The sequence below is a fragment of the Eimeria acervulina genome, genomic scaffold (assembly GCF_000499425.1).
Source record: "Eimeria acervulina Houghton genomic scaffold, Eah_scaff72, whole genome shotgun sequence".
Lineage (NCBI taxonomy): Eukaryota > Apicomplexa > Conoidasida > Eucoccidiorida > Eimeriidae > Eimeria > Eimeria acervulina.
In genome coordinates this window covers 1-15,561 of record NW_013549637.1, presented here as the reverse complement: position 1 = coordinate 15,561, position 15,561 = coordinate 1, and the positions used below count along the sequence as shown (strand labels likewise).

Sequence of the window (15,561 nt, the reverse complement as noted above, 5' to 3'; positions counted from 1 at the left end):
GTGCATGTGTTCTTCGCAAAAAGCACCTGCTGAACTGCAGTGACAGATCAATCGAGATTTATTCTGCTCAACCAATAAGGGGTGTATGAGTACTACATGCATGGACGGCGCCCTTGTGTTCAGCTAGGGTGTGCAGGAGTGTGTGCAGCACCTGCTACATGGCTGAACATTGAATATGAAGTGGCCAAAGAACGCCAGAGGGATGAATTCGCTCACCCTGGAATCAACTTCACGGTTTCGCAGTATGTTCTATCTACACAGCAAACTTCACCTGGTCAACGGGGCTTGATTCCCTCCCTTGTGGGAAATGGGTCCCTAATACACCACTGGAGTACTTCGTAAGACGTTATCCGGCTTGACTGTTACACACTTTGTTTGCTGAACCAAAGTTTGACCTGGTTGTATAATGCTGGCTGTAATGCTCGTACACACATCTCCGCTGGGGCGCAGGCTGGCCACTCAGGAGCACGCTAGTACTAAGCAGTTCTCTACGATGTTCGTGAATACGTCGAAAGAAGGGGGGAGTGGGGTGTGCCTTCATGTGGGGCTGCCTTGCAACAGGTGTTGCAGCAAGGTTTGCTGCTAGCGACGCAGTCATGACGAGAGGTCGAGCCCCCTAAGCAGTCGCCTCAGAGTTTGAGCCGCTGTGCTGTGCATGCCTAGAGACTGCAAGGGAGCTCAGACGCTTTTATGAATTCTAATTTTAAGCATTTTGACTCCGTTGAAACTACTGCGGTCCTTGGCTAGTGTCGAGGACCCCTTGTTACAGACAGCGCGGTGGAGGGCGGAGGCGGAAAGGTAGAAAGCAGTATCTGAGGAAGGAAATGGTAAATTTGCATTGATGTTTTGTTGAATAAAATAAAGACGGATAGAAGTTTGGATTTATTTTTCGCTAGTTGGTTCATGAGATTTACCCGCCGTGGCTGCTGCGGGCTGTTTGTTGTTTCATGTATGGTCATGCTGCTTGTCACACCCGCGCCGGTGCAAGGTGGCTGATCAGAGTTCAAAATAAGACATTAAGGCACTTTTTGGGAACGCTAAGAGTTTTTATGCGGAGATTTTCACTTTAAAAAGGCGTTCTTCACCGCATTTGCATCGGTGAGCTTCTGGTGTTCCGCTACATCGTGGTGTGGGTTCGAAGGCGGCAAGGCGCGATGATGCTTGGTTACGTGTGTTTCCTTGCATTCTCCTGGATTTCGGGTTTTATTTGTATATTCATTTTCTTGTAAACACCCTTTATTATATGGCTGAGAGGAAATGACTGTCGGGGAGAGCGGGAAACCGTTTTTTGGCCGCCAGCTCATCATTGCTGCTTCACGCCGAATGTCTGACTGCAGAGAATTTGATGTAAAGTTTAATCGAATTACATTTTGTTATTTTGCACTTCTTATTTCGTTCCTTTGAAGTGTTTAAATCCATTTGTGCGCCGTTTTCTGCTCCGCCTTCCCGCGCCTCGGCTGATCATTGCCATGCGACTTGAATGTGCCTCCTGCGGCCGTAGCTCTCGTTTTTTCTCTTTGCAAGAGCAGTATTTATGGCCTTTCCATTTATCCCTTTTATTTGCATTCTTTTCGTGGTGTCTCGACCATCCAAACAGCACCAAGGGGCGGCTTAATTCAACGCTCGTCGGTGGGCGGTTTGATTTTCTTCTCTCTACCCCAGTTATGTGAAGGCGTTGCTGTTTTGTTTGTCTGTTCATTTCCTTCGTCTTTGTTGCATTTATTCAACTCTTGCCCTTCAATATGCAGACGTCTGCCTTTGCTACTGCAGTCGCATGCGTTGTTACTCTCACCTTTCTGTGAGTGTTGGGTTTATTATGCTGATATCCCCAATATTTTTAGCCGTCTTTTCTCCTTTCCCCCCTTTTTAATGCAGGCAAAGGCGCATGCAAACGACAAGGCGAGTAAACAGCAAAACTTTGAAGGAGAGACGATGACAGACCGCGAGGGCCATAGGTTGTACGTCCAGCTTTGTATCTATTTCTCCCCTATGCTGATAATAATTAGAACTATTATCTTTTTCATATATCTTGTATTTATAATAAGGAGGAGAAGCGTTCGTATAAAGCTGCACTCGAGCTGTGGAGAACAAAGTAACCAGACATGCATGTGTACAGAGTTTGTCGTCGTTTTCTTTCTTTCAGTTCATTTGTTTTTGTTAATTTCATTTGTTCTGTTTTATTCCCTTTGATTTATTTGTCTGTATTTATTAATTAATAATAATATCATTATTTATTATTATTTGCGATGGTTGCAGTGGGGGGCTCTCGTGGCGGCGGGAAGGCATAGACAGCGACATGCGTCCTCCGGGCAAGCGCGGAGACAACAGCGTAGCAGGCTGGGCTGCAGCAAACAGCAGCAGCAGCAGCAGTAGCAGCAGCAGCAACGGCAATGAATACAATAGAAGGGCTCCACCTGCTGCTCATGGGTCCTTCGCTTCAGACACCCGCGGCTTTGACGCGTTTCGAACGGGGGGCATGCAAAAGATAGACCACAGAAGCACTCTCCCTCACATTCCAGCCTCTCAAGCAAACGCAGCAGCAGGAGCAACAGCAGCAGCAGCTCCTGCAACTGCCCCTGTTAACTATCATCAGCAGCAGCGAAGAGGCCACACTGCTGCGCCTGTTTCTCGCGGAAGTTTTGCTGTCTTACGACAGCCTGCTGTGCATGCAGCGCATGCAGAGGGTCCTGTAAGCCCCAGCAGCAACAGAGCAGCAACAGCTGCCGCTCCCAACCGCCGGGGAGCGGAGGCCCAACAAAGCCCGAGGGGTTTTGCTGCTTTCCGCAGAGGCGACAGCAGCAGCAACAGCAGCAGCAACAGCAGCAGCAGCAGCAGCAGCAGTAACCGCGCCGCACATGGCAACAACTGGACATCGTCCGCGGGGAGTCCTGAGGGTGCAGGGGAGAGCAGAGCACCAGCAGCAGCAGCAGCACCAACAGCAGCAGCAGCAGCAACAACAGCAGAAGGAGTTCAGCTGTGGCGTCCTCGTCGCGTACTTACGAGAGAGGAGGAGGTGAATCGTAATGTAAAATCTCTTTTAAACAAACTAACTATAGAAAAGTTTAAAGTTATTGCAGAGAAATTAGCACAAACTCTGGAGCAAAGCCTGCAAAATCCAACAGAAATTCGAATTCAAGTCGATGCTATTATTGATAAAGCCGTCACAGAACCCGATTGGTCGGAGATGTACGCAGACCTGTGCCAGGCAAGTCCCCCTCCTAAACCCTAAACCCTAAACCCTAAGGTCTGTATTTGTTTGTGAACCAGAAGCATGCCTTAACGCTGAACCCCAATCAAAGCCCTACAACAAACCATAAACCCTAATTTTTAAACCCGAAGCCAAACCCTACACCCTAAACCCTATGCTCTTTGGTTTTTATTTGTATGCCTTAAAATAAACGCCAAACCCTAGGCCCTAAACACCTATTATATCAAAGACCCTAGTTTTTAGGCTCTCTAGACCCTAAACTCTCCATTTAGAAGCATCTTCCCCTCTCTTGTTTCCTAAATGCAGTGCTTGTTCTGTTTGAACGCGAGGGGGGGCTCTGTTGATTCAAAACTGCATTTTTTGCAGTTTGTTTGTGTTCACCTTTGGTGTTAGCGGCGGGCAATATATTTGTTTTCTTGTGTGGATATTGTATTCCTCTTGTGCTCTAATGCATGCATGCAGTACTGTTTCTCTCGTTTTCTTTATGTAGATGCATTCTTGTAGATGGATATGCGGCTGAGGCTGTCTACTCAACGTGAAACTGCTTTATTTGCTTTCCTTCTTCTTAGGGAGTGTGTGTTGGTGTATGTACTTGCGTACATTTCAGTGTGCGTATTTTTCTATCTGTAATTGCGTGTTTGTATGTATTTGTGTTCGGGTGTTTATGGATATGCACCTACGTAAGTACGTCCCTTTCTGTTTCTGTGTTTATCTCTGTGTTTATGTGTATCTTTGTGTGTATGCATCTGTAGATATGCTTGTGTTTGTTTGTGCTTGAAAGCGTTTCTGTTTGTGTGTGCACTTACGGTGTATGTACAGCTGCTGCAGTGGCGCAGTGTTGCAGCAGAAGGAGACCCGGACACAATTAGAAGAACCCCGTTTATGTTGGGTTTGTTGACGCGAATTCAGGAGGAGTTTGAGGCAATGCCTGCGTACGTCGTTCGTTAGTGGTTTTCCTTTCTAATGCGGTTTAAAGTGCAGTCTAAATGCTTAATTAAAAAAATATATTTGTTTATATTTATTTGTGCATGCAAAACGTGTTTAATTTCGTTCTTCGTGCTTTGGGGTCTGTGCTTGGAGCTGCGCAGCCACACTTAAAATGTGAATCTACATTTATCTGTATTTGTATGCTCAAGTAATTACAATTATATGCGATGCATATACGTAGACATTCATACGACTATTATTATGACGGCAGCAATAGCAGCAGCAGCAGCAGCAGCAACAGCAGCAACAGCAGCTGCAGCAGCAGTAGCAGCAGCAGCAGTAGCAGTAGTAGCAGCAGCAGCGGCAACAGCAGCAACAGCAGCAGCAGCAGCAGGAACTGTAACAGCAGTACAGCTGTGTGTGTGTGTGTGTGTGTGTGTGTTGTTGTATGTATTTGCACAGTATTCATATCTCTGTGCTTTATCCTTAAATCATCGGGTTGTGCATTAACATTTTGGTGTTTGTTTTGTGTTTTTGATTGAATTCAGGGCGCTGCAGCACGAAGTGCATGGAGAATCCGAAGAGATGCAGCAAGAAGCAACTCGAATAAAGCGTCGTGTGCTGGGGGTTGTTAAATTAATAGGAGAATTATTTCATAGAAAGTTATTAGGGTTTAAAATTGTTAATGATGTTGTTGTTGAACTCGTTATGCGAAGCGAAGAACCGGATGAATATCTAGTTGAATGCTTCTTGCAACTTATTTCAACTGTTGGTAAGTCGTGCTGTTATTCTTCTTTTCTTTTTATTTTCTCCCTTATGAATACCTTTGCTTTCTGTTTCGTTGGTTTGTTTTGCTTGGTTCTTTCCTTTTCCTCTCTTATTAATACCTTTGCTTTCTTCTTTGTTGTTGAATGTATCTTACAACTTAACGGTTCGTGAGGCATGTAGCTGTTCTTCTCTTCTTCTTTTCCCTCTCTCTCTTATTAGTACCTTTGCTTTCTGCTTGATTTGTTTGTTTTGTTCGGTTGTTTTTCTCTTTCCGTTGAATACTCAAGGTATGCACTTTTGCTTTCTGTTTCCTTCGTCTGTTTTGTTTGGCTGCTCTGTTATTTTTTTGATAACAATCAAAATGTTATATTTTAATAAGAGTCATATTAGTAATAATTCTTTTTGTTTTCTCTCGTATTTCTGCTGTTTTGTTTCCGTATGGAGCAAACAAATACACCGATGTGGATTAAATTGGATTGTGAATTAAATTAAATTAAATTTAACTGAGTTAAATTGAATTAAATTGAATCGAACTAAACTGAGTTGTACTGAATTGAATTGAATTACATTGAAGTGCATTGTGAATTGTGAATTGTGAATTTAGTTGAATTGAATTGATTCGTGACTGAATGAAATGAATGTATTCTTTCCTTTAAAATCTTTCTTTATTTCTAATTTCTTTATGTTTGTTCTGAATTTCCTTTTGTTTCGTTTTAGTTTGGTCTTGTATGCTTGTTTCGATTTCTGTTTCTGATCTTCTATGTTTTTGTTTATATTCTATATTCTATATAGGATATATACAAATAATTACATGCATATATAATTCGTATTATATATGTTTGTGTATATTTTTTTGCCTTAGGGTTTTTCATCGATCAAAACCCTAAGATGAAAGTTGTGCTGGATTCATGGTTCGGGCGGCTGAAGGAACTTCAAACAAAAAACTACTCCAAACGACTTAAATGCGTTATTCAGGTGCGGGGAGGTTTAGGGAAATTGCTACTTTTCTCTTGTAGAAAGAAAAAGAAAGGGTACAGGGGAGAGATAGAGATAGAAAGACACAGAGAGAGTTTTCATTTGTTTAGATGTATTTTTATCTCTAGCTTTCTTCTTTATTGCATTTATTTTCGTTTACATGGCTCTTTTTTATTTATATTTCTATTTTATTCCTATTCATTTACTTATCTATTTCATCTATTTTGCTTCGTTTGTCCTCTTTACAGGACACTTTCGATATGCGTAGAGCCGACTGGCGAAAGAAAATTCATAGAGAAAGAGCGAAGGCCCTCAACGAACTGCACGATCAAGTAAATACATTCACCTCCATGCATGCATGCATGCATGCAGCTTTGTGTATTGCATGCAGCTCGATGCACTCCATGCAGCCTCAAGCATTGCATGCATATTAATGAATTGCATGCATATTGATGCATATTAATGAATTGTATGCATATTGATGCATATTAATGAATTGCATGCATATTATGCATATTACTGGATTGCATGCATATCAATAAATGTATGAATGTACTTATTAGGGTTGTTTGCATGCATTGCATGCAGCGCAGTACTTTGTTTCTTATAGAGGTAAAACAATATATTATATTTATTCTATTGCTGCTGATGCTGCTTTCTTCTGTGCTCTCTTTGCAGTTAGAAACAGAAGAAGTGCTGGGAGGGGCGGTGCATGCAGCGCAGTATGGAAATATCGTCGTAGTCGGCGAACGAACAAATCTTGTAAGACACGTATAGCTATAGATGAATATACATGTATATATATATATACATATATCTTTATACATATGATATATATACACAAAAATATGCATATATATACAAATATGTATATGTACATACATATATGTACATACATATATGTATATACATGTATATTCATCTATTGCTATACGTGCGAATATAATATGTATATATATGTACATTATAATATTGTATTTGTTGTTGCTTGTCTTGTGTTTGTGTTGCTGCAGAACGGTGAATACTTGGATTATTTAAAGCAGCAAGAAGAGCAGTACCAGGAGAGGGTGGCGAAGAGAATAGCGGCAGCGCAAGCAGCAGCAGCATGCAAGCAAGAAGGGGCTTAAGAGTAATTTATTTTTGTATGTCATTGGAGACTTCGAAAGGCAAAGCAAGCAAAAAGAAAACAAATTTCAATACATATCACCATATCCACACGGTCTTTCTTTACATTCGTTCTTTAGGTGTATGTACAACCCGCTGATGAGGCAAACCCAGTGTACATGCATCTCTTTATTATAGACCTGCTGCTACAGACAACGGCGTTCAAATTCCCCATTACCCTCCGGAAATAGCAGCAACAGCAGCAGCAGCAGCAGCAGCGGCGGGGGCATCTGCATTGGGGTTGCACATCGTAGTTTCTGCTGCAGACAGTGGCGTTGCTTTTGTATGAAGCAGCGAGGCAGTGTTATAATACTACAAAAACAGCAGATAAATGCAAGCAAGGCAAGTGCTGCTGCTGCTGCTGCTGCTCCTGCACCGGCAGCACGACAGCAGCAACAGCAAAAGCCTGTTTATGCTTGATAGGAAGCACGCATTGTGCCTAGCAATAGCAGCAACAGCAGCAATAACAGCAGCAACAGCAGCAGCAGCAGCAGCAGCAGTATGGTTTATTTGTGGAGGGCCGCTATATAAGGGTGGGGGTCCTCAAGGTTCCTGCATATCTGCTGCTGCTGCTGCAGCAACGATTACTTCTGCTGCTGCTGCAGCTTTCGCTGCTGCAGCTAAAGCTGCTGCAGCAGCACGAGGCGTTGGTGCGGCAGCAGCCGCAGCTGCTGCTGCAGCAGCCGCAGTTGCTGCTGCAGCAGCTGCTGCTGCAGGTGAAGGCGGCGGCAGTGGAGACATTACGGTAGTTTTATTATATGCATTTATAATATACACCAATTGTATATCTTATATATATTTATATAGATGTATATTTTATATAAATATGTATTTGTATTTGTGTATTATATGCACTGTGCTTTATATCTGTTTTGCCTATTATATAAATGTTGTGTTGTTTATGTTGTGTTTATATATATATATATATATATATATATTTATATATATATATATATATTTATATACATATATACATATATATGTATATATATGTACATTTATATATGGGTATATTTGTGTATATTATATGATTGTGCATGTATGATGTATGATTTATGTTGTATGTTTGTTGTTTATTATTTTGTGTATTTATTATTATTATTAATTATTAATTATTATTATTACTAATTATTATTATTATTAAGGCGGTGCGAAGAGCACTGCTGGCGTTCTCCGTGTGTTGCGGTGTATATAAATAGATAAATATAATATTTATATAAAATGTGTATATATATAATATAATATTATATATGTATATATATATACTATCAATAATATATATATATATATATTTATTCTATATGTATATATATATATTTTATATAAATATATATAGACGTATGCTCAGCTAGAGACAGGGAGGCCGTGCATGCGTCTTTATCTCCAATGCCGCGGCAGTTTATTTATAAAATTCATTTCTACAATTTATTTATTTATTTATTTATTTATTTATTTATTTATTTATTTATTTACTTCGTCTTATCAGTGCTTGCACCAGCTACGGAGCTAGATATTCAGCTAGCTAGCTAGCTAGAACTAGCCACCAATTGAGGCCCAGCTAGCTAGTTATCTATCTAGCTATCTAGCTAGCTATCTATGTATCAAGCTGTCTATCCACCTATCTAGCTGTCTACCTATCTATCTACTTTTATATCCGTCTAGCTATCTATTTATCTAGCTAGCTATCTATTTTCCTATCTAGCTGTCTGTCTAGCTAAATATCTACCTACCTATCTATCTATCTATCTAGCTAGCTAGCTAGCTAGCTACCAGGCGAACGAAGAAAGCAGCAACTTAAGCCCGAAGTCGCAGCACTAATAAACCCTAAACCGCCAACAGCAGCAAGGCGGAGGGTTTGGGGTTTGAGGTTGAATTCAAAATATATTTAGGGTTTAGAGGGGCTTGAGAAGCCGCTATTAAAACTATCTTTTAGGGTTTAGGGTTTAGAGAAGATAGGAGAAGACGCTCTACAAACTGTATATCACGGTTTAGGGTATAGAGGGAAGAGGCTTCATAAACCCTTTTTTAGGGTTTAGGGTTTATTTATTTCAAAGTGTTTAGGGCGGCAAAGGACCAGTAGCTGCGAGGCAGCCATTCCCTCTCTGCTCTGTTCATACAGCTTCTTGCTGCTGCTTGCAGCTGCTTATAAAGCTGCTGCTGCTGCAGCAGTAGCCAGAGAGGCTGCCTCTTGCTGGTGTGGGGTGTACGTCCTTCTTGCAGCAGCAGGAGCTGCTGCTGCTGCTGCTGCTGCGGATTGTTTCTTCGTGCTGCTGCAAGACGAAGCACTAGCTGGGCGGTGCTGCTACAGCAGCATCGTGCTGCTGCAGAGCAGCAGCAGCAACTAACGCCGAAATGGTATACCTGATGCAGCAGCAGCAGCAGCAGCAAGTGCTGCTCCCCTGCTGCAGTAGGCAGCATTGCTGCGGTCGCACTACAACCCCCAAGGTGCGCATCCTGTTTTTGCTGCCAGCTGCTGCTGCTGCTGCTGCTGCTGTTTGCTGCTGCAGCAGCTGCAGCTTTGGCCTTATCTAGAAGGACGAGGACCTGTTCATCTGCTATAGCAGCATCTTGTGCAGTAAGCAGCAGCTCAGATTCCCCGTCTGCTGCTGCTTTTGCTGCTGCTGCTTCTCCTTTTTCTGTCTTTGTTTCTGGGAGCTCCGTTGCTGCTGTTGCTGCTGCTGCAGGGACCCAGCTGCACAAGCTGCTGCTGCCGTTGTTGCTGCATGCATGCAGCAAAGAGCCGATGGTTCTGCTAAGCTGTAGCATTAGCTGCTCCCCTACAGGGAGGTAAACCCAGTTGCTGCTGTCGGGGTGTACGTTCAGCTGCAGCAGCAGCTCCTCTGCACGCCTGCTTGCTGCAGCAGCAGCATAAGCAGCAGCGTCTTCCGCTTGCTGCTGCTGCTGCTCTGACGATGTTAAGGTGTCCCTTTTGCTTCCCTCTGCGGTGTACATACACCCGAACGGCAGCAATGCCTCATCAGCTAGACGGCTGGCCCAGCCATCGCCTTCAGCAGACAACTCAAATCCCTGCTGCTGCTGCTGCTGTTGCTGCTGCTGCAGCAGCTGCTGCAGGGGCTGCGGCATCAGGATATCTGTGGTGAGAGGTTTAAAACCTTGAGGGTCCGCTACAGCCTCAGCAAATTTTGCTGCTATTAGGGCAGAGTGATTGTCGGGGCTGAGCAGCAGCAGCTGCTGCTGCTGCAGTGCCTGCTGCGCCCAAACAGCAGCAGCAGCAGCATCAGGGGCAGCAGCAGCAGCGCCATTGTTCCAGCTTTCAACCCCCTCCTTGCCCCTGTGCGACGCAGCAGGAGCAGCAGCAGCAGCAGCAGGGGCAGCAGCAGCAGCTTCTGCAAAGTTTGCTGCAGCAGCAACGCTCGCCTCGATGCTGCTGCATGCGCATGCATAGAAGGAGAAGCAATTAAGAATTCGCAAACAGAGCTGCTGCAGCGCTTCAGTTGTCATGCATGCAACAGCAGGCGTGGGGCCCCGATGCAGCAGGAGCAGCTGCTGCGATCCCTCTGTGTCTTTTCTCTTAGCAGCAGCAGCAGCAGCACCAGCAGCAACCAAAACTTCTTTCTCCACCTGCTGCTGTGTTGAGGCAGCTCTCCCGGTCTCGGGCTGCTGCAGCAGCTGCTGCAGCGCCTGGGCGCTGCGCTGCTGCTGCTGCAGCAGTAGCTTGCAGCAGCTGCTGCCCCCCTCAAAGACCGACAGATACTGTAGAAAGGAGTTGCTGCTGCTGCTGCTGCTGCTGCTGCTGTTGCGGCCCCCCCCAGCAGAGACATCCTCGAGTCTAAGAGAATCAGGAAGCGAAGAAGCAGCAGCAACAGCAGCCCCAAAGGAACCTGTATCTCTGTCCTTGCTGCGCTTGATAGAGGAAGCTCTGTTGCTGCTGCTGCTGCTGTTGCTGCTGCTGCTGCTGTTGTTGTTGCTGTTGGCGAGCAGCAGCAGCAGATCCTCTAGGCCTGCAGGGTTGCTGAAGCAGTCTTCGCTGCTGCTCTGCAGCAGCAAACTGCGCAGCTGAGGATAGAAGGAGCCAGCGGATTGTTGCTGCTGCTGCGTTGTTGCTGTTGCTGCTGTTGCTGTTGCTGCCGCTGTGCTTGTTGGGAGTGGGGCTGCGTCAGGAGCCGGGGCCTGCTGCTGCTGCTGCTGCTGTTGCTGCTGCTGGGCCAGCTGCAGCAGCAGCAGCAGCAGGTGCGGCAGGGGCTGCTGGTCTATTGAGTGCATGCAGCGCGTAAGATAAGACCAAAGAAGAGAAGGAAGCAAACTTGCAATAAACCCGCGGATATAAACAATGCATTGACACCTGGATAGTGCTAGCAGCACGCAAGATGGGATCGACTGGGGATCGTCTACGATCCCAGGATCCCCACGATCCCGATCCCGATCCCGATCCCGGATCCCCACACGTGACAAAGATAAGGATCCGCCCCCACTAAGCAAACGCCGGAAAGAGTACATACTCCTTCTGCTGCTACGGCATCCCCCTGAGGGAGGAGTTGTTGCTGTTCCTACTGCTGCTGCTTCTGCTGCTGCTGCTTCTGCTGCTGCTGCAGCTGCAGCAGCGGCTGCTGCTGGGGCAGCAACAGAGGCTGCACCAAATCCGATCCCTGCAGCAGCAGCAGCAGCAGCAGCAGCAGCAGGATTTTCTATGCCATCTTCTTCCCCCGAGTAGAATCCCTCATCTGCTACTGCTTGTGGGGTGCGGCCATTGCTGCTGCTGCTGCTGCTGCTGCTGGGAGCTGCTGCTGCTTCCTGCCACTGCATACAGCAGGCTGGATTAACGGTGCGGATAGCAGCATCTGCCTTGTCGCATAGAAGCCACCAGGAGGAGAGTAGCAGCAGCAGCGGGTCGTCTGCTGCTGCTGATGTAGAGCACAGCAGCAGCAGCAAGCTTGAATAAAGAATGCTGCTGCTGCGGATGCAGCAGCAAAATGTAAATGCTCGAGACAAAACAATAAACACTTTCTGTAATACTAAATGAAGACTCCCTTCTTCCTGGGGCGCTCCTCTGCACTCTTCACTGTGCATACACCTGAAAAACAAACACAAATACATTAACAAAAAAAACAAATTCTCTTCTCCTCTGCATGCATGCAGAAAGCAGAAGTGATTGCATGCAAAATCATCATAACAAACTCTAGCTTCAGCTGTACATGCAGCTCAACCTATATATATATATATATAGTTCCTACACTGCTGCTACTGCTGCTACTGCTGCTGCTGCTGCTGCTGCTGTTGTTGTTGTTGCTATTAGACTGGGCTTCTTGGTGCGTTGTATGAACATTTGTTTTCTTGCCTTGAGTAGGGCGCTGCTGCTGCTGCTGCTGCTGCTGTTGGTGCTGCTGCTGCTGAGGTTGTCTCCGCGGGAGGGGCCAGCAGCTGCAGCAGCAGCGCATGGAGTTGGTGCAGCGCTGCTGCAAAGGCGAGAGGATCTGAAGAGGAGAAGGAAAGTGTGGGGTTAGCAGCAAAGGGAGAAGAAGCGCTGCATGCAGCTGCTGTTGCTGTTGTTGTTCTTGCTGCTGCTGCTGCTGCTGCTGCTGCTGCTGCTGTCTCAAGGGGCAATTGCAAATGGGTCAAGGGCAAACTTGAAGCAGAAACAGCTTCACAAAAACGTCTAAACACTTCCGCGCTCCCACATCCATTCAAACTGCTGCTGTTGCTGCTGTTCCTGCTGCAGCTCTTGCTGCTGCCGCTGTCATTGCTGCTGCTGCTGCTGCTGCTGCGGCTGTTGCTGCTGTTGCTGGTGGTGCTGCTCTGAGGAGCGACCGGAGCTGCAGCTGGCGGCGTCCCGCCTGCGCTCTGCCGCTCTTCCAGCGCATCACTTCGAGCATTTTTCGCTGCTAAGTTTGAAACTCCATGGCCGAATGCTGCTAATGCATGCAAAATAGAGGAAATAAGCGGATCTAAGGAGGCAAGATCTCCGTCCTCGTTGTTGGCCGCTGAGGCGCTCGAGTTGAGTGTTTCTGTGGCTTCTTTTGCAGAAAAAGACGTCACAGATGGCATTCTAATAAAGAAATACCTCTAAAAGCGCAGAAAAAATCAAAGATACATAATAAATCTAAGGGTGGAAAGCCCTGCACAAGCATGCGGCGCAGCGAATAACAGACAAATTTCAGAGCAGCCGGCGGGCCTCCCGAGTAAAATCGGGAAAAAAATAATAATTAAATGTTCATTTTCATCAAAAATGTTGAAATTTCCTTCGAAATCCGTGGAAAATATCGACAGTATGCAGACGAGCAGCTGCCTATACACCCGAACCGTTGCAACGCGCGAGCCCCCATTAGAGGGTGTTTCAAATTGAAAATAATTTGTTTTTTCCTCTGCATTTGTAATTTAATTGATTTATATATGGCATTTATTCTTTTTGTAATACTCCATTTCTCTTATTTTCCCTAGTAAAGGACACCCCGCTATGCAACGCATGCTCTAGTCGGCAGCGGAGCCCCACGCATTTCTGTTTAAGTATCATCTTTAGCTTATGTTGTATTATTATTTCAAAAACCTAAAAATAAATAAAATTAAAATTAATAAAATAAATAAATTAAGTGGATTTAACAGCGATTGCGGCCTCAACTCGCTGCAGATTAATCAATGCACGTCTTAACAACACTACACAAAACTGCTTTTCTGTTTATTCATCTAAAGACAAAAAGAATTTAAAATATTTTAATTCAAATTTACTTGTACACACAAAAACCGCAGTTTTTGTAATCAATAATCCATTTAAATTGAATTACTACTCTTCTCGCACCCTATACAAGCTATCGATTGTCATGCAATATGTATGCATATATAATTATATACATAATTATATATGTATTATTTATATTATATATAGAATACAATGCAGCAAATACATATATATGCATATATACATATATATATGCATATATTTATATACATATTAAATATATGTGCGGCAGATCAGCGACAGCCAACCAATAAAAGAAAAAGACAGAGAATAGATACTTAAATTCAAAGCTGCATCCACTTGCAACAATTATTTATTTAATAAGAAGTGTTTATTTAAACAAAATGTCTATTTAAAGAAACTGTTCATTTAAAGAAAGGGCTTATTTAAGGATTGGGTTTACGCAGCGGCCTCCCATAACCCTAGCAGACCCCGAACGGTCTAAGAAACCCTAAACCCTAAACCCTAAACCCTAAACCCTAAAAGCAATTCTAATCCCTAGACCTAAACCCTCAACAGCGAACTTTCGCCTACAAACTCTAAACCCTAACCTAACCCGTAAATCCTCTAAACCCTATGCAACCCTAAACCCTAAACCCTAAACTCTAAACCCTAAACCCTAAACCCTAAGCCCTTCCAGTGGCTCTATACTTTGTGTGTACATCCACTGCATGTGTATAATAGGAATGTATTATCTGCGTCAAATTAACAGCAAATAATCATTTAAAAAAACAAGAAGATAGAGTTAATAATAATAATAATAATAATAATAATAATAATAATAATAATAATAATAATAATAATAATAATAGACTCAAGCTTGGCTGTCTGTTTCTTTTTTAATTCCTTTGCATTGTTCAGCCACTCGTTTCTTTTTGTGTTGTTTATATATTTCAATTTCATTTTGCAGCCTCGCGAAGCTTACACCGTCATCTATGCTCTGAGATAAACAATATATATACACACACACAGATGCACAATGCTGCTGCTGCTGCTTCTGCTGGTTCTAGTGCTGGTGCTGGTGCTGCTGCTGTTACTGCTGCTGCTGCTGCTGCTGCTTCTGCTGGTTCTAGTGCTGGTGCTGGTGCTGCTGCTGTTACTGCTGCTGCTGTTACTGCTGCTGCTGCTGGTTCTAGTGCTGGTGCTGGTGCTGCTGCTGTTACTGCTGCTGCTGTTACTGCTGCTGCTGCTGCTTGTGCGGTGGCTAGTGGTGCTGCAAATGTCTCAGTTGCTGTTGCTACTGCTGTGTCTTATGTTGCTGCTGCTGCTGCTGCTGTCTCTTCTGTTGCTCCTGCTGCTGCTGCTGCTGTTGCTGCTGCTGCTGCTGTGCTGGGAGGCCTTACTCGTTTAACATTTGCGAGTACTCGCATATCGTTGGGCATCGTCTTATCCTGCAACAAATTTAAAAAATTGATATCCATATATATATATATACATATTTATTTATTTATTTATTTATTTATGTATATATAAACATATACGTAGATATATATGTATATAACCAATTTCACAGTTTGTTTGATTAAAAATATAATTCAAACACAGGGGAGTTGATGCATACATATATATTATGTAAATATATATATAATGTATATATATAATGTATATATATATTTATTTATTCATACTTATATATCCATATGCATTATATATATATATATATATGCAAATACGTAGATACACATGTATATATGCCTACATATCGATACAGGTGTAAATATACATATATATACATATATATATGTCTAAATGCGCATATATACATATAAAATATATAAATATATATATATATATATATATATCCTTATATAATATATATATAACATAT

At 43.7% G+C, this 15,561-nt stretch overlaps 2 protein-coding genes across 2 annotated transcripts; one reads left to right on the top strand and one right to left on the bottom strand.

The window, feature by feature from the left end:
* Positions 1-1,257: 1,257 nt before the first annotated feature.
* Positions 1,258-7,005, top strand: EAH_00012780 (eukaryotic translation intiation factor, putative; the record flags this gene model as incomplete). The annotated part of the gene is made up of 9 exons (XM_013394581.1): positions 1,258-1,347; positions 1,876-1,958; positions 2,257-3,186; positions 3,961-4,140; positions 4,684-4,907; positions 5,766-5,878; positions 6,127-6,210; positions 6,557-6,640; positions 6,892-7,005. The coding sequence occupies 9 exons, from the start codon at positions 1,258-1,260 to the stop codon at positions 7,003-7,005; spliced, it is 1,902 nt and encodes a 633-aa protein (XP_013250035.1).
* A 1,803-nt stretch (positions 7,006-8,808) lies between these two features.
* EAH_00012770 (hypothetical protein, conserved) lies at positions 8,809-13,045 on the bottom strand (the record flags this gene model as incomplete). Its single annotated transcript, XM_013394580.1, has 3 exons — positions 8,809-8,856; positions 9,404-11,904; positions 12,325-13,045. The coding sequence occupies 3 exons, from the start codon at positions 13,043-13,045 to the stop codon at positions 8,809-8,811; spliced, it is 3,270 nt and encodes a 1,089-aa protein (XP_013250034.1).
* Positions 13,046-15,561: the final 2,516 nt, after the last annotated feature.